This window comes from Miniopterus natalensis, chromosome 10 (genome assembly GCF_054644295.1).
Source record: "Miniopterus natalensis isolate mMinNat1 chromosome 10, mMinNat1.hap1, whole genome shotgun sequence".
Classification (NCBI taxonomy): domain Eukaryota; kingdom Metazoa; phylum Chordata; class Mammalia; order Chiroptera; family Miniopteridae; genus Miniopterus; species Miniopterus natalensis.
The window spans coordinates 78,013,611-78,032,938 of record NC_142090.1 but is presented as its reverse complement, the minus strand read 5'-3'; the positions used below and the strand labels follow the sequence as shown (position 1 = coordinate 78,032,938).

General features: G+C 43.0%; 1 protein-coding gene across 1 annotated transcript in view; it reads left to right on the top strand.

The window, feature by feature from the left end:
* PDE1C (phosphodiesterase 1C) overlaps nucleotides 1–19,328 on the top strand; it is a 288,209-nt gene that overhangs the window by 216,372 nt on the left and 52,509 nt on the right. Inside the window, exons 9-14 of the mRNA XM_087821246.1 lie at nucleotides 4,154–4,270; nucleotides 5,902–6,042; nucleotides 10,152–10,252; nucleotides 12,915–13,043; nucleotides 14,170–14,271; nucleotides 15,084–15,204. Of these exons, the coding sequence (XP_087677372.1) occupies nucleotides 4,154–4,270; nucleotides 5,902–6,042; nucleotides 10,152–10,252; nucleotides 12,915–13,043; nucleotides 14,170–14,271; nucleotides 15,084–15,204 (711 nt within the window). The remainder of the gene's footprint in view (nucleotides 1–4,153; nucleotides 4,271–5,901; nucleotides 6,043–10,151; nucleotides 10,253–12,914; nucleotides 13,044–14,169; nucleotides 14,272–15,083; nucleotides 15,205–19,328) is intronic.

Sequence of the window (19,328 nt, the reverse complement as noted above, 5' to 3'; positions counted from 1 at the left end):
TTCTCCATTTTCTGTCTCATCTTGCGTTTCAGTTGTATTAACTTTATTGGGGTGACATTGGTTAATACAAGGATAGAGGTGTCAGGTGTACAATTCTGTGATACGTCATCTGTATATTCCGCGTGTGCTCGCCGCCCAAAGCCTAGTCTCCTTCCGGCCATGCATTTGGGCCCCTGGGCCTTTTGTACCTTCCCCGCCCCCCTTTCTCTCTGGCAGCCACCCTACTGTGGTCTTTAGCTTTAAGTTTTTGTTTCCTTGTCTTCGTTGTTCATCGGTTGCTTTCAGTTTCACGGCCCACGTGAGTGAAATCGTTTTGTTCTTGACTTCCCGCCTGGCTCGCTTCGCTCCGCATGCTAGTCTGTAGATCCACTCATGCTGTCGCAAAGGGCAGGGTTTCGTCCCTTCTTATGGCTCAGCAGCAGTCCGCTGTGCACGCGTCTGTACCATGTATTTTTTATCCAATCATCTATCGAAGGACACTTTTGTTGTTTCCATGTGCTAGCCACTGTGAGTAATGCACAGTGAACACAGGGGTACGTACATCTTTATGAATAAATGATTGTACTTTTTTGGGGTAGATACCCAGAAGAGGGATGTTGGGCCCTATGATTATTCTTATTTTTTTTTTTAAGGAATCTCCATACTGTTTTCCACAGTGGCTGCACCAATTTACATTCCCATAAACATTGTATGAGGGTTCCTTGTCCCCACGACCCTCCCAACACTTATCACGTGTCTTGTTGATAAAGCCTTTCTAACAGGCGAATTACTTCCAGGCTTTTTGGCTAAGATCAAGTGCACTATGTGTCCTTATCAATAGTGTCTCTTCTTACCTTATCTTAAGAACAGGAAGGGTACTCGAGGAGGGTACAGCAAGAAGACACACTTTCTCTCACTCCCCTTCACCCCCCACTTTAATGCCTAATATATCTGTGTGATGTACGGCGACATTTCCCATTTAATCAGCGAAACCGTTTCGCATAAGATTTGATGTTTCATAACACCCACTATAAAGCTGCATTGATTTTCATAATTGAAATTGAAACATTGAGCGAGTCTTAGGAACATTAAAAGCATCTTTCATTTTTAATTCCTCCCTTTATTGTGAACATAAATACAGGTGATTATACAGGTACTAAGAAATTTATGAAAATATGTTTTCCAAATGAGAGCATCTTTCCTACGTAGAGTAATTGAGGGAAACGTGGAACAGCCTGTGACGTGTGTGGATTGTTATTTTATGCTTAGGGAAAAGCGATTCTCATATGCACGTATGTCTTCTAAGGGGAGGGGTACCTCGATGGTCCAGGTACCCTGGAATTGCTACCCTCTCCTCAAGTATTGCTGATATGTGCATGAGGCTTTTTCTATTGGCCCTGTCCCCTGTTCATGGGGAAGTTCAGGGACCTTTTTAAATGTAATCTTTTTCTGCCTCCCTAGACTCTGGTTTTATTTGCAGTGGATTGGAGGTGAGCTGGAGAGATCTCACTGAAATTTCTTTCTTCTTTTTTTAAATGTGGTGCCTGTTAGAAAAAGGCTACTTCACTTCACTGCCAGCAGTTTGTATGGGATCACTACTGTTTGCTTCTATTACAGGAATTTCCCCAAGGACTAGGAGAGTACAATTCAATAAATAGCCATCAGGCGACTGGCACGTTAACCTTTGTGATTAATGTAAGAACGTGGCATAGAACAGCATTTAAGTAAGAGAATATTTAACCACCTCCCACCTCTAAATTTGACATGTGTGGCATTTTTGTTCTTTCCATTCGATAAATGCTAGTTTGTAATTCGGGCTGCTTTGTCGCCAGCCCTCTGAGGTGGGGTTACTGGGAGTCTAGATGTGTTCCGTCCCTTGGAAGGGACCCGTTGTGTGACCTCAGAAGGGACACCCTGGAGAGTGAGGTTTGAATTGGGAGGAAATGAGGCGCGGGCCTCCTTCACTCTCTGCTGATGCAAAGTCCGCGCAGTTTCTCCATGGGAACGGCTCTCGGGCCAGCTTTGGTAAGAGAGGAAGATTGGTTTAAACAGTTAAACTGTTTAACTGTTTAACTGATCCCACACCAAGATTTTGCAGAGCCCCCCACCTGAAAATCAGCATTTTTCCTGAGCTCCCCAGGTGCTTCTGAAGAACACTGAAATTTGAGAATTATGGCTAAGCCTTCTGAAAATGAGGGGCGGAGAGGACATCCATCTCGCTCTCTATTCATGCTCTCACCTCTCTAAGTCCTAATATTCAGAATAAATCTTGTCTTCTTGCTATGAGGATCTCTTTATTTCCAGTAATAGCCTTTTTCTTTTATATTCATTCTGGAGAGTAGCACTAGAAATTGTCAGACAGGACAAAGTGTCATCCCACCTACTGAGTGGTCAGAGGCCTTTTCTTTAGGATCAATGGCCAGAGACCAGATGTCACGACCATGCCAATGATAGTCATCAGGGTGAAGCTTCAGGTCTTGGGTTAATCTGAAACGGCCCCACTGTCTATGGCCTGGGCCCTATTGGGGCATTTAGGGCATGAGGCCTGGGTCACAGCATATATTCATGGAATTTATGATGTCATCTGCCGGCAATGCTGTCACTAGGTGGTGTCACTGGAGTTCATACCTGGTTCTGGTACCAAATGGCATTGGACACTTCACTTCATCTCTTTGAGGTTGCCATCTGCAAGTCTGGGGAAAGTGACACCTATTTCTAGAGTTGTGAAGGTTTGCGAATGCATGTAAATACCTTACACTGTGCCTGCCACACAAAAAAATGTGTCCAATACTCGAGGCTATTTCTTTAGTTACTGTAATGGAAGAAAAATGATTGAAAACTGAGGTGAGGTTGCCACTGGTGTGAATTGAAACATCTAGTTTGGGACCCTTTTGGAAAAGTTTGCTTTTCCCTATATGAAATTCAGTTTTTCTGTGCCCTGGCATCCATGAAGGAGACCCTTGATGACCTTGGGATGATCTTGACAGTGGGATGCTTGGAGAGAGACAGGGTTGGGATGGATGGATGATGCTGGGATGCAGCGAGGGCTGAGGTGAGTGCCACTCAGGCCAGCAGTTCCTGATGGCCAAGGTCTTTTCCAAGGCACCATCTGACACCTTGTCTGGACTTATGTGGTCTCACATGGGTCCCTATTGTCAGGCTCACAGCCCTACACTTTCTCTATTGAAAGTGAGACTCTGTCACAATGAGAAACCAAATGACTGTTACTTTAACTATCGGTTAAACACACCTTTGTTTATAAATAGCTGGTTATAAGTCAAAGACCTGTCAGATAGCGTTTACATATATTTTGGAGTAGCTCTTTATAGACAAATAGGGCTTTGAACTTCAAAAACAGTACGTGACGTGTATGTTCAGCTTAGCTCTTAGTTTTACTTTTTTCAGTAAAATGACTTAACAGATTTGAGGACCAGGTCCCCAGATCAGTGACTCCAGAAGTAGCAACATTTTTCTGACCCACGAAATGAAGGCTTTCTCCTTGGGTTCAGCTGAGCAGTTTGGACTGAAGTGACACCCTATTTTGTGTTCTATGTCTTGCGTGTTTCTGAACACTTCAAAGTAGGTTCATATTCTCAACTGTGGACTAAGAGGAAGTCTGTAGATGGTCTCAAGGGACTGGAGAGAAGTTCAGAGTAGGGAGGCACGGAAGGTTGTTGAATGAATGAAAAATTGGAAATTCAGCCGGGGTAGGTAGTGGAAGGGGTTAATGGACAGAGCCCCCGCTTAGGTATTGGTGACCATGTGTTTGTGTGCTGGGCCCATCAGTGTCCTTAGCACTTACTTGTGATGGGGCATTAAGGAAGTTAGGTAACTTCTCAGTTTTCTCGTCTATAAACTGTGACTAATAAAACCTATCCCTTCGAGTGGTTTTCAGGATAAATTATGTATTTATTACTGGTCACGATGCCTAGATATGGTAGGCACTCAATAAATTATAGCTGCTGTTATTAGTTATGAAACTGTTTAATATTTGATCAGCGAGTGCTGTGTAGGTCTGCCAGGCTGAACGAAGTGTGAGAGTGGGAAGGGCATTAGCGTCGGGCTGTGAAATCCCGGGTGAGGTGCGGGCCGCTCCCCGGGCGCGGGTTGGGGGATTGGTGGCTGTGCCAGCGGCTGTGGACTGACGCGGTCTCTCGCCTGCCTGGTCCTGCAGGACGTGGACAGGTGGTCCTTCGATGTCTTTTCCCTCAATGAAGCCAGCGGGGACCATGCTCTGAAATTCATTTTCTATGAATTACTCACACGCTACGATCTGATCAGCCGTTTCAAGGTCAGTGCCTAATTACACACACACACACACACACACACACACACACACACCTCTCTTTGCATGACAGTGGGACTAAGGCCAAGAGCACCCTTTTAATACAGACTCCAAACTGCTCGGGGTGACTTGGGACGCATCATCCCGACAGTCGCTGCCATGAACTCCTGCGGTGGGAACTTTTCGTTACTCCGCCGCCTGGTGGGGCTCCTTGGCCCGGGAGAGGCTGGACCACAGGTTCGGATCCCACTCTTCCCAGAAGCACCGCCGCAGGCGGAACAGCAGGCCTCCCGCAGCTCTCCCCGCTCACCTCGCTTCAGCCCCATTTCGGGCGCGACCCGCTGCCATCAGCCGGAGACACAGACGGCTGCTGTCCCTGCAAACTTTTTCCCCACCACTTGACTCAAATGCAGACAAATAGGCTCACTTATCGTCTGTGACAGCTCGTCGGTGTTGCCCAGCCGTTCATGCTTCAGATGAATTCTTCAGCTCTAAGTAAAGAGCACGGCTCGTTCCCAGGGTTCAACCCTTCAGCCTCTCCTTGCGCAGACTCCGGGGGTCCGGCTGGGTTCTCCAGGCGACCTGCGGATTCATTCATGTGCTGACACCTGGCATTTATGCTCCTTGGACTTCTCATCCTGTGGATGAGCCTCTGGGGAATGCAGGCCTTTTTCTCCGCAACCCTTGACCTCTCTGGACCACACGGTGCCCTTGTGCTTTCCGAAGGACCACGTATTGGGGGCTGTATTTCTTACATAGCCGTAAATATTTGATGGCAGTGGTCCTTCATTTCTTTGCACCAGAAAGCTGTTTGGAAATCCAGTGACTGCCTGGGACACTGTCCTCGGAGCAGAGCCCCCATGCATTTCAGTGTTCGCAGATCTTTCACGAGCAGCCCCAAGAACCTCGGTCGAAGCAGAGAAGATGGGGCTCCAGGAAAAACACTCCACAGCTCTCACAAAGCATCACAGGAGCACTGGCCTTATTTCCCCCTCCTAACGTGATGCTTTGTCCCCTGGAACACACTCTTTCCTTCCCCCCAGTCTTGAACTTGATAATTTACCCTGAACAAATGAGTTGATTCAGAAAACTAACACAATGACTGTTTTAAGGGTGCATTTTACAGTTGTCCTTCACTTTCTGCCACATAGAAAAAGAAGGTTTGTATGTTATACACATTTGAGACAGAAAAGCAATTAGGCTAATTGGAAATGTTACTCCAAATTGCAACACACCTATAATAAATTGTCAAGTAATGGACATAGGGATACAGGTTGTTTCTGTTCCCATATATAACAGACTATGATGTTGTTTTTTTGTTTTTGTTTTTTATGTGTCCAGTACCTGCAATTACTTTCCCTAAAGGACACAATTTTTCAGGAGGTGGCCACCTGTGTTCATTTTGCAATCACTTAACTAAGATCTTGGTGTACTTTATGTGTTGTCATAAATAAATGAGATACGCCGCACAGCATGTGTTCATTTATTTCTCAGAAAATAAGAGGCCGGCACCTTTGCTTGAGAAATAAATGAACGCACCCCCTTCTGCCCTACATGTCTTTGAGATGATCCTGTGTAACGCTTGTTCCTCACGTAAAGCGACTGACTAGCCCGTTAACCCTGCTGCTCTTTTTCAGATCCCCATTTCTGCACTCGTCTCGTTTGTGGAGGCCCTGGAAGTGGGATACAGCAAGCATAAAAATCCTTACCACAATTTAGTGCACGCTGCTGATGTCACGCAGACGGTGCATTACCTCCTCTACAAGACGGGAGTCGCTGTGAGTACACACGGGAGCCCTGGGATCACACAGGCCAAGGCGGCCTCCGTGGTCCGGCTCTAGGACCTTTTACTCTGAAACCTTCAGATCTGACGTCAAGATAGACATTCTCTGGGTATGCTTATCCATTGGCTCATAAACCCGGTACGCATCTGTTAGCTTTTTACGAGGGCATGTTGAATGACTTGGTCTAATATCTCACTGAATTAAAAATGGGATACAGTGGGAGGAGTGTGGGCTTTGGAGCTAGATATAGTTGGATAGAAATCCTTGTTTAATTACTTATTAGATTCTGTGACCTATGATAAATTGCTTGAATCTCTGAGTCAGGATGTCCTCGTTTTCTAAGATGGTGAAAGTACTCTATCTTGTGGAAGTACTGTGACAGTTAGGAATAAAGTGTCAAGAATATGAAGGGCTCTGTCTGCCCCATAAAGGAAACTCAACTGTTAGGAATTATGGTCGTACAGACAATAGGAAACAGTGTGGTGACAGCCAGAGGGGGAAAGGGGGTGGGGAGTAGGTGGTGGTGGGCAAAGGAGGGGAAGTGGGGATGGGAAGAGACTTTGCTTGGGGCGATGGGTTCTCGATGCACGGCGCAGATGAAGTTTTATTGAGTTGTACACTTGGAACTTGTATGGTTTTATGAACCAATGTCACCCCAGTAAATTCAATTTAAAAAATACTTTGCTGGATTTCGCCCAAACCTCTCACCAGTTTTCAGTTCTTCCTCATTGTAAAGCTGATTTCTTAAAATATTATTTAAAAAGCTATTTTTAAAATTATAGAAGCACCACAAAGGGAACCTGTTTAATGTGATAAAGGATTTCTGTCAGAAACTTAGAGCAAATGTCATAGTTAATGGTGGTTCCATGGAAATGCGGAGCCAAGCATTAATGCCTACATTAATATTGCCCCTGGGCATTTTTCTGGAGGTCTCAGCCATGCAGTATGGTATCTAAAGAAGTTAAAGAAGCATCCTGCAAAGATAATTTGATTACCTCCTTTAAAAAAATCAAGGAATTTAACTACAAATTATTAAATCAAATAAAAGATCTCAATAAGATCTGGATAAAATAGTTGTCCTGTACACTGGAAATTAACATGTGTAATAGAAAAACATACATTCTCAGCAGTTTAAAAAAATCTATAAGTTACTATGAAGAATTTGAAAACTGATAAAAAGGAAACTATTACACTTAAGGGCACAAAATAATATTTAACTAAGTGAAGAAATACACCATGTTTTTAATGCCTCAGTGTTATATAGATGTCAGTTTTCCTCAAACTAATCTATAAATTCAAGACAATACCAATAAAATTTCCAATAGGATTTAACATGAAACATGATAAGCAGAGTCTGAAATTTATCTAAAATAGATATTTTCCAACCTTGAAAAACAGTTTGTGAAAGACAATGTGTGTGGTGGGGTAGTTGTTACTCTACTAGATATTAAAATACCTCCTGAAGCTATAGTAATAAAAATAGCGTGGTATCCGTGCCAAAATAGACAAATATAACAAGGTGATTGATTAGAGTTTCAAAAATGAAACCCAGATATTTATTGAGCACTTACTTTGTGCTAGTTACATTTTATAGGGTAAGGATACGTTGGTGTTCTTACAGAATTTGCATTCTAGTGGCAGGTTAAAGAGAGAAGACTGATAAAAATAAACAAGAAAATACCACTAGTGTCCTGAAGAGAATTAAAATTGGGCACTCACGTAGGGAATACTGGGAGTTTCATTAAGTAGTCAAGAAAGGCCTCGCTCCAGAGGTAACATTTCATCTGAGATGGTTGTGACTCTAAGGTTGAGCCATGCCAGGAGCCTAAGAAGAGTATGCCAGCAGAGTTAGCACTGAAGGATTAGTATAAATAGAAATATCATTCGTTCTCTAACGAGGGATAATACAATAAAGAAAGAATTGCAGGTGAGAAGGTGAGGAGATGTCTGTAGACAACACTACAGGGAAAACTACTGAGTTAAAAAATAAATGTTTTGGGGACAGTTGTTCACCTGGAACAAACAAATTATTTTTATCCCACTTCACATCATCCATCAAATATCAGACGATAGAATTAAAGATGTGGGTACAAAAATTTGCTTGTATTAGAAGAAAATATGAGAATATGTTTATACCCTTGAAAAAAGAAATTCTTTCTTAAGCCAGCCTCAAAACACAAACGTTATATAACAAACTGTTGATTAATATGAGTGTATTGGAACCTTCTGTAGGATATAAAACATCATCATAGTGAAGTAGTGTTTGAGGAAAGTCAAGAGGGAGCAAGGATTAAGATCCAGATCGTATAAATACATCAACCAGTGAGAAAACGACATAAATTCAGTAGAAAAATAGGAGCCAACATTGCCCTGTCATAAAGGGCTGCTCATGGGCAGAATTTTGTACCCTTCCTATATTCCTGTGCTGAAGTCCTAATCCCCATTGAATGGGACGGTATTTGGAGACAGGGCCTTTGACGAGGCAACTAAGGTAAAATGAGGTCCTATGGGTGGGCCCCAACCCAATATGATTGGTGTCCTTATGAAAACAGGAGACTAGGACACAGGCGTGCGCATGCACAGTGGGAGGCCACGTGGGACAATGAGAGGGTGTCGCCTGCAAGCCGGGAAGAGAGCTCCCACCACAAACCAGCCCTGCCAACACCTTGATCTTGCTCTTCTAGCCTCCAGAACTGAGAGGATACGTTTCTTTTGTATAAACCGCATGGTCTGCGGCATTTCCTTAGGGCAGCCCTAGCAGACATATACAGTAGCCGAGCCAGGATTTGGTCCCAGGTCTGACTTCTTTAGGCCATTGCAGTATTTAGCCACGCTTCTCAATGCCCGTGGCAAAAAAAAGAGGCCCCTGGTTACTTACCCCTCAGTAGCCTCATGTGACTCTTCAAAGTATTGTGGTAAGGATCGAAGTAGATGTGAGACGTACTTTGAACTTATCTATTCAACATCTATTTAGTTAGTGCCTGCTGTGTAGTGTACTATGGAGATATAAAGGTGAAATTTTTTTTTAGCCCTCAAGAAAAACTCCCAAGCATTTATGCTAATGCAAGTTATCATTAACGTAAGTATATTATCATAGCAGCCAATGATCGTGACATACTGCATAATGTTCTTAATTGAGCTTATTTGCCATTTGCCGTTGAATTTTCATGATCGATTCAGGCATATTCAGAATAATTCCTAAATATAGAAACTGCTTCCCACCCACTCTCTCGGAAATGCAGCTCAAAACAAACTTCTTTCGCTGCAGGCTTACAAAAGCTGTGGGGGGCACGCTGATGAATGGAGCACATATTGAGACTCTAACCTTTCATTACTAACCAAGAGGGGGAAAATGCTTTAAATCATTCCAGTTTTATGAAGTGTGAGACACACAGGGAATGAAAGCATCCCATTGATACAGTGATGCCCGGGCCTCCACATCAACTCATTGTAATCTGTGTATATCGCTCATTGCTGGCTAGCTCAGATGCCTGGCAGACGCTTGAATCCCTTCAGATTTATTTTGCTCAATTCCAAGAGACATCCTTGAACAGCGTTGTATTGAAAAGTTGTCGGTTGCATAGACAGAAATCAGACCCCAAGCTCCAGTCGGCTTTTAAGTCAAAAGATTCCAAACTCCAAAGCTACCCCTTGGCCCCTTTCATTGCTCTTGTCATCCAGGCTACCATTAATTGTCCATCTGCTTATTTTTAAAAAAATATTTTTTATTGAATTTTAGAGAGAGAGGAAGGGAGAGGGAAAGAGAGAAACATTGATGTGAGAGCAAAACATGTTAGCTGCCTCCTGCACGCCCCTTACTGGGGATGGAGCCTGCAACCTGGGAATCAAACCAGCGACCTCTTGGTGCATGGGATCATGCTCAACCAGCTGAGCCACACTGGCCAGGGTGGGCATGCTGTTTTCAAGACACATGTCCCCTCATCTCCTTACGGAAGAAAAACACCATTTCTGTCTGTCTGAAAACATGTGTCTGGCAGTAGCTCGCCAGCTGCAGGGTGGAAAGGTGATGATGTTGTGTGTTGTCAGCAAGCGGAGGACAGAAGGAGACAGATGATCTGATTGCTCTGTCATCTCCCTTTCAGAACTGGCTGACGGAGCTGGAGATTTTTGCTATAATCTTCTCAGCTGCCATCCACGACTACGAGCACACTGGGACCACCAACAACTTCCACATCCAGACCCGGTGAGGATTTGGAAATGTGTGGGGAGGGGCGAGAGGGGCCAGGGAGAGAGCTAAAGGTGTTGCCACCTTTCTTTTGCATGGTTGCTCTATTTTGAGTTTTTGGAAAAATGAATTTTTAAACAAGAGACCAGCCTGGTCAGCTTCAATCAAGTATAAGAAGCCCCCTGCTCCTAATGCTCGTATTTTATCTACATCTAATACGGATCTCTTTTTCCTCTGTTCTCATGCTAGCTACGTGTGATTTATGTATGCAGGGCGCATGCTCTCCCTGTTTCTAATAGGAGACGGAGCAATTTACAGAAAGGCACAGATGCCACATAGACTAAATCAGTGGGGGACAGGCAAGGATTGGAGCCTGTTGACATGAACAGCAACTGGGCCTTCTCACCCTCTGATCTCTGGGATCCTGGTGGTGCTCCCCCAGTCCCCCTGATTTCCCCTCTGCTCTGTTCAGTGGCGTAGGACTTGGGGAGCTAGGTTGTCTCCCCATGGGCCACTTATGCACCCTCCCTAACAACCTGCACAGGTAAACGTGTGGGGGATATTAAATATGGGTCTACATGCTTCACTCTGAAGTTGTTGACTGTCAGACATCACTAATCAATTTGGGTATATTTTTCTTAGTAGCTGCAGATTTATCCTTTGTGGTCCTCTCAGCACAGAATTCCAGGCAGTTGTACCAGTCAATTGTCATTTGCATCTAGGATGAAACCTTACCTGCCCTCTCCCGGACTCAGAACTTACCTTCTCTAAGACAAAGATGCAGAACTGGAGAGAATCTGACAGTAGGGTTAGCTGGGCCTTGATGTAGGACTCAAGAGAAGCTAGAATTTGGGGAGAGGTGACAAGGCAAAGAGAAGGAACACAGCAGGGAGGGGCGAGTTTAACACCAAATAAACACTTGCCGATTTCCCTCGATGGGCAGGTGCCCAGTTCAGACAGGTTTGTGTTCATAAATCCATCTACATGTATTTAATGAACCCAGCGCTTAATGGTGGGGCACACAAAAGACGACAGTTTCCTCTGGTCTGCGTTCAGAAGGGGGGTTTCAATAGAATGGAAGCAGACAAAAGAGCTTAAGCCGTTGGCTGCATTTTCTGTCTCCTTCCTCCCCATGTAAATAGTCTCAGCTGCGAGAAACAGCCTTTGGGGTCCTGCTGCAAGGCCTGTAAACACAGGGAATTCGGCAGAGCTGCTATTTGGTGGGATCTTTGCTCTGAGGATGGGAGCCCCTGCTGAAGGGAGGGAGGTGGTGGAACTGTACCTGGATCTTGGCTGGAGATCAGTGTCAGGACCAGCCACGCGCCGAGGGAAATCAGTTACAGGAGTGGGAACATAGCTTAATGTCCCCAACACGCGGCAGTCGGTGCCTCACTTACCTAACAGGTGTGAGATCAGATCGTTCCCGGGGATTTGCCTGTTTTGCGCTGTGTCTCCATAGGCGCTGGGAAACTCCAGCGGGTTCAGTTAAGCTGGGTTTGGGATGACATGTAGACATTAGCCGTGTCTAACAACTTTATCTAAAGCTCAGCCTGTGTGCTCCCTGCTCGGAAAACCAAGTCTGGGACCAGGTTTTTGGTCCTTTGATTGTATGTTAAATCTAACACTTTAAAGGTGTGCTAGATAAATTTCAAAGTTTGGCCAATGACAGGTGGACGTTATCTTGGGGGGCCATGGCCCAACTGTCAGAGGTCTCGCCTTTGTCCCAACCCTGACACTTCGCCATTGTGGGGCTCTGTGAGGTCACCTTACATCTCTGGGACTCAGCTTGCCTGGTGAGAAACCAACAGGCTGTCATAACCTCAGATTTCATTCAATTAAGGCTGTTGGAATAGAGTACAGCTCTGTGTGGGTTGTCATCCAGCTGTGGAGTGGTCCTGGAGAAAGTGACTGGCAGGTGTCGTATGACCTTGTGTTCTTCGCGCTCAGCGCTCCGTGCGTGGCTTCTGCATGTTAGCAGCTTAGGATCCAGCTGCTGCCGGGGGAACTCGCAGAGTGTTCCCGCAGGTGGCATGTGCTCAGAGAATTAGCAGTAAGATACAATCTTTTATTTAATACAAAAATTAAAGTTGTAGAAAATATAAGGAAGTTTGACTTGACCCACATTTTGAAAAATCAGAATTGCCTGGCCGGTGTAGCTCAGCAGTTGAGCATCGACCTAGGATCCAGACGATCAAGGTTCGATTCCCAGTCAGGGCACATGCCCGGGTTTCAGGCCGGATCCCCAGCAGGGGGCGTGCAGGAGGCAGCCGATCAGTGACTCTCTCATCATTGATGTTTCTCTCTCTCCCCCCCGTCCCTTCCTCTCTCTGAAATCACTAAAGCTATATATATATATATATGTAACACACACACATATACGTATATATATTTTAATCGCCTCTGGTGCTACTAGCAAAGATATTGAGGTCTGGTTATGGTACAGTTTTCAGATAGTTCTCAGATTGGGTGTCACATATTTCACATTCACATATTGACACTAAAATACCCTATGTACATCGATCGATAATTTATAGTGTTAGTTTTAGCTTTTGTGTTGATAGAAATGGCACGGGGGCAAAGGCCACTGGTAAACACGGGAAAGAGATGGTGTATTCTTGAAAGAGTTACCTGAAAACTGTCAACTGTTTGACACCCTAATTGTCTTCTGGCTTCTGTTCAGGTCCGACCCCGCTATTCTGTACAACGACAGGTCGGTGCTGGAAAACCACCACTTGAGTGCGGCCTACCGCCTTCTTCAGGACGACGAGGAGATGAACATCCTGGTCAACCTTTCCAAGGACGACTGGAGGTGAGGGCGAGAAGGGCCGGGGCCGGGGCCGGGGCCGGGTATGCCGCCTGCAGAAATCCATTAACTGAAAGATAAACATGTTTAGTCTCCTGTGTCTTGATAGGAAAGCGATGTTAATATCTGATAGATTTGTTTGGATACATGAGTGCATTTGACTTTTTAGGACCTTTGTAAACGAATGTCTTTCCAGGTATTTACTGCATTTCAAAGCGGAATAACATGGAATTCCACTTTCAGCAGGTCAGATTAGCTGCCAATAAACCAGTCTTCCTGCAAATAACAGCTATAGACTATGGACAAATTCAAACAAATAAACACAACCCCATTGACTTGAGGGCTCTAGAGAGTGGACAGAATTAGGCAAGTTTTGAAGGGGTGTCAATATTTGGAGACTGTGATAGGAGAATGTGATGTTTTTGTGATTTCACTCTGAAGGCAGTCTCAGTCAAGGCCACACTAGTTGGCTGAAACTATATTATACAAATACCTTCACTATTTTTCTGGCCAGAGAGACCAGCATAGGAACAACCGGAGCTGCTAGCGAGTGAGTTAGAAAGAACCCCAGAAAAGAGAGAGCCAACCAACGGGAAACTCACATTCTGTGACAATCTAAGTGGCATGCAGAGAGCAGGAAAATGTGACTCATTTGGAGGAGAAAACACAGTCAGTGGGTTCAGTCTCCAAGTTGAACCCATCCATGGTTGGAAGCATCAGACAAGGAGTTTTAAAGCAGTTATTATATTTATGCTCAGTGAGGTAGAGAAAAGTATGCTTGTAATAAAATACAGTAAAATTTAACCAGTGAAATGAAACTATAAACAAGAGCAAACAGAAATTTTAGAACTGAAAAATTAAATATTTAAATTTGAGTAGCAAGTTGGAGAAGACAGAGCGAAGAATCAGTGAACTTGAAAAGATCAATCAATATGAAATTTGAAGAAATAGGAGAAAAAGAGATTTTTAAAAAATGAGCAGCTAAGGGACCTGTGAGTCATTTTCAGGTTCAAGTTAGATAAGAAATGTCACAACTAATTAACTGATTTTGCTTGGCAGTGGCAAAAATAAACTAATTTTTACTTCCCATTTTTGACTTTCATCTTTTTTCTCCATGGGGCGTCCCTGAAAGGGAATTTCGGACCTTGGTGATTGACATGGTGATGGCCACGGATATGTCCTGTCATTTCCAACAGATCAAAGCGATGAAGACAGCTCTGCAGCAGCCGGAAGCGTGAGTGGGCCTGTGACACTGTTTTCACAGGTGTTTGAGCTGGAACGCGTCCATGTCCTTGAACCTTTAAAGTGCACCTCCTTCGGAGACCTTTGCCAAATGGTTTCATAAACTGGGGATATTTGGAGGCAAGAACATGAGAATTGCACATGTCGCAGAGAGATTCTCATCAGGGTTGAAATAAATAAAAAGGACAGTCAGAATATGCCCCAATTAGAATTGAAAATATTTTTCTGCAGGAAACTAAATTATAAAAAATCTACTCAATGCAGAGGCAACTCATAAAAGTCAGTGAGTGACTCTTGGATTTTTGTCTTTTAAAAATATATACATTTTAAAAATTAGTATTGATTTTTTAGAGAAAGAAGAAGGGAGAGGGAGAGAGAGAGGTAGAAACATCAGTGATGAGAGAGAAACATTGATTGGCTGCCTCCTGCACGCCCCCTACTGGGGATCGAGCCCACAACCTGGGCATGTGTCCTGACCAGGAATCGAACCAGCGACCTCTTGGTACATGGGACAGTGCTCAACTAATTGAGCAACACCAGCTGGGCAGATTTTTGTCTCTTTGAATGATGTGGCCATTCCAGACATAGCTCAGAGTCAGTTTTTAAGTGTCCAGCTCAATAAGCATGGAGGCCTAGCTGGAGAATATTTCAGCTGTAGAGTGACATGACTTTCCCCCCCGTTCAGCTGAAGTGGGGGCTGAGAGGGAGAATGGGAGGGATGAAAACATTACTGCTTTTTAATGAAACTGTTATTGAGGTTCCGAGAGCTTGATCAGCACGCGCTTGGTTCCTTTGGGTTTGCAGGATTGAGAAGCCCAAAGCCTTATCCCTGATGCTGCACACGGCGGACATCAGCCATCCCGCCAAGGCGTGGGAGCTCCACCACCGCTGGACCATGTCGCTGCTGGAGGAATTCTTCAGACAGGTGCCTTGCTGTTCTGCTGTCCTCAGGGCTTTCAGCACTGAATAGTTTCTGAATATTGTATTTCAACCATGATATGATAAGGACCATTGAGATTGCAATAATTTTCCTTAGGGAGGGAAGGTTTTCAGATATTTTTTTTGCCTTCTGGTCATGTGATGTTTGAATCTTACTTAAATTCTAACTCTCAGAACATTATGGTATTTCTATCCTATGCATTTCTATTTGGGAAAAAAATGCATTTTCTTGTGGCAGTCTTTGGTCAAAATGTCATCTGAGGGACCATTTTATTTATTTATTTTTCTAGTGGATTGACCAAATGATAACCAGTGTAGCAATGCCCCATGGGATTAAGATGTTAATCTTTTTTTTTTAAACATATCTTTATTGATTTCAGAGAGGGGAAAGGAGAGGGAGAGAGAGAGATAGAAACATCAGTGATGAGAGAGTCATTGATGGCTGCAGCCCGCAACCCGGGCATGTGCCCTGACCCAGAATCAAACCCCGATCGCCTGGATCCTAGGTCGACGCTCAACCGATGAGCCATGCCCGGCCGGGCAAGATGTTAATCTTTAACTGTTATAATTGGTTGGGTTGTTTCTTTCTTTTGAGCTAGGAAACCATGTTGTCAAATTCTAAAGCCAGATGTGGTAATTGGGGTCAGGAAATCAATAGAAGCCACTGTTCCAATTATATTTAAATTTATTACATCCTAAGACACAGGGTTGTGTTTTCTGCAAGAACAGCCAGAGTCTTCTATGATATTTATAAATAATAAAATATTTTTAAATGTGCATAGAAGTAGAGGAATAAGAAGTAAAATAAACATATAGCCCGAAGACTGATGTCTTCTCAAGAAGAGTTACCATTAAAACATCTGTTCTGATGAGAGGTCCTGAGGTTAAAGGTGTTGCTGTAAGAAACATTCAGACCTGTAGAGAATTTTTATAAGAGTTTCTTTGAGCCAAATTGATAACAATTGCCAGGATCAAAATCTCAAATGCTCTGGATGATAACAGTTTTGCAGTTTATGCGATTGGAATTAAGGAGGGAAACTAAGGAAGATTACTTGAAGGTGGGAGAAAGCAAGGCAGGAATTGGATTGCAGGACAGTTAACAAGATTATGTGCTCTCTTGAGGGTGGTTATGCTTCTGAGGGGTCCGAAAAAGAGGCATTTCAAAGGTGTGTTAACCTAGATGCACAGAAACAATGGACAGGGCTTGCTTAAGGCAAAGATAAGCCTTTTACTAAAGAAGTTATATGCCTGGGGCATGATTACCCACTGTGACCTGCCCAGTTAGGAATTTATGATCAGATCACCCTGTGAGGTCACTTTCAGCACCCCCCTCCCTTTTTTTGTCCACAAAGTCAGTATGTCATGTAGATTGTGGGACCTAAATTACAGTTAATTCAAGTTAATGCTATTAATTTGGTTAATTCTTGTTAATTAAGGAAGGGAGATTCACATCATGGATTCAGAGACCTCTGAGATTCCATAAAACACTCCTTATTAACACTGGTCTCAACTTTGTCTCCTAAACGAACAAGAGATATGCTCTTTCACTGGTTACTCAGACCTTTGGATAGGAATTATTCTTACTCTTAGGGTTCTAGTTTGAATGGAGAAATTGTAGACGGCATCTGTGTGTTTCTCTTCTTCTGAAGTTGTGCACGATATCTGGTAATGGAGGTGAGACTAGAGTTAACAGCATATTAATGTCCAGAAGGCCTTTTATTGGAGTTTTTATTCCAACTAGTTTGTGGCCTGGGATTAACCAAATCATTCCTCTAGTTCCCAATGGTCTTATCTGTGACTTGGTTTTTTTGGGGGGTGGGGGCAGGGAAGGTTGGTGGAACTTAAAGGAAGGTTGGACTAGATGTTTTTGGAGGGTCCTTCCAGCATTACGTGTTCTACATTTTCTTCATTTTGTCTGTGGTGCATGTCACATGTGCCCCCTAAAGTGTTACATGACTACAGCAGCAGGGACCCTACTCGGCATATGGTTACCCCCCCCCTCCTTGCACAGTCATTGCTTGGCCTCCCAGATGTTCTCAAGGGGAACCCAATGGTGCGGGAGGAACTAGGAAAGTCCAGACATGGCTCTGTTGCGTATACAAGAATCACTCTACAAATTCATCCTTAATCGAGGGCTAATTTTGAGCCACTTTTCCGGAAGCAATTTTTCTAATATTAGTGAGAGTATTTTCTCCAAACATCCACTCCCCTTATCATATGCTTTCTTTGGATACTACTTTTGTAGCAACACCCCTGTAGCTAAGAGTATTTAACCGGCAGTCAAAGTTAGATCATAGCCAACTCACATAAGTTTGAGGTATTGAAGTAATTTCTATTTTTAATTGTGAGAGAGTGAATGTGAGAAATCACTTAAATATGTGAACATTTTTTTTTTTCCGTAAAGGAAACCTTGTTTGTACACGAATATGCTTGAATTGAATGGGAATGTGCCAGAGGCAATGTGAAAAGAACCATATTGAATTTCTTGCCTGTTGGGAATGGAATGTTAGCTCACTGGACTGGAACTGTTTTTTGAGTCATTATGATTCAGTCAATTATTTTTATTGACTTAATATTTTAGCCCAGATGTCACAAGCCGTTGTAAGTAACCCATGTAAGAAGAATGTTGCCTCACTCTTAACTACAGATTTTAAATTGGACACCAAATGGGAATTCTCAATGGGACCTTAGAATCCTTGAAACAATTACATTTGGAAGTTGGGTTATATTTTAAAATAAGGGCATAGCCTCAGTGTCGATACCAGACCTTCCAGGCTTTGCTGAAAGAGTAAGTTACATCTTTAAATTTTATAACCATATTTTACAAAGTCCAAGCCACTGCCTCAGGGTGCTTTTCAATGAAATATTGACTTTAAACAAGTGTACATTTGCCTTTTTGGTAAATGCATGTTGTAAAAGTCTTGAGGTTCGTTTCTCCTGTTTTTGCTGTGTGTTTTTATATTTCGTAGATGTCTCCTGTAATTCTCTGAATTTCCTCTGTGTCTGTGGTTATTTTCCCATTTCATATATTAGTGTTTTTCTCCCATTTCCTCTCTATGAAGTTAACTGACTGTTTCATTTTTCCTCCCATTTTATAATGCCTTAATTGGTGTTTTCATTTTTATTAATTCATCTCTTCTGCTTGAGTTTATTCTGTTCTTTTGTGAAGTCCCTGAGTTGGGTGCTTCATTCATTTCTTTGTGTTCTACCTGTTTAATTTTAGAAAATACAAGGCTGGGCATTTTTCTCTTTCTTGTCATGAATCTCAGAGGTTCACGAACATTCTTTCCTAAGTATTCTGTAATTTTGGTTTAGATTTTATTTATACCCAAGAGTTGCTTCAGATAGAGGTGTTTGTTTTTACAACTCCCCAGTGGTAGGTTCTTTTGCTTTCTAGCTTTATAATTAGTTTATAGCTTATTGAAATCTGAACACAGAATTTTTTCATGGTTTGGATTTTATTGTGAGATTTGTTTGCCACCTACAGCACAATCAATTCTTGTGAGTGTTCACAGCTCTTGAAAAGTAGATTTTATTTCTCACTTGTGGAGTATAGAATTCAAAGGATACCAGGAACATTCACCTTATTAATTATGTCACTTAGGTGTTTTATATGTCATTAAAAAAATTGATCTGTCATAGGTTGAAAATGTTGACCTCTTTAGTAAAGAGGGAGGTGTATGAATAATTCCACAAAGGCCAGTAGATATGGAGTCATAAAATATCTATCAATCAAGTAACATTTATTGGTAGAAGTACATTTTTTCATATCATTTTCTCCACATTTATTTTTTTCTAACCCATAAATGTATCTGTCTTCCAAAAGAAATTCAATGACCACTACTTTAAAATAGGCTTTTAATAGTTGCATGTACTCAGCTCAAATCTCAAAGATGTATGTGTTATATGGATGTGGGTGTGGCAAGTTCATGGGATAAGCTGTTTAACATGTACTTTTTCAGTGATAAAGTCCAAACTAATGCTAGGGAAAGGGGGTGGGTGAAGGGGGGATGAATGGGGATGGAAGGAAGCTTGACTTGGGGTGGTGAGCACACAACACAATATACAGATGATGTATCATAGAATCGTACCCCTGGAACCTGTATAATG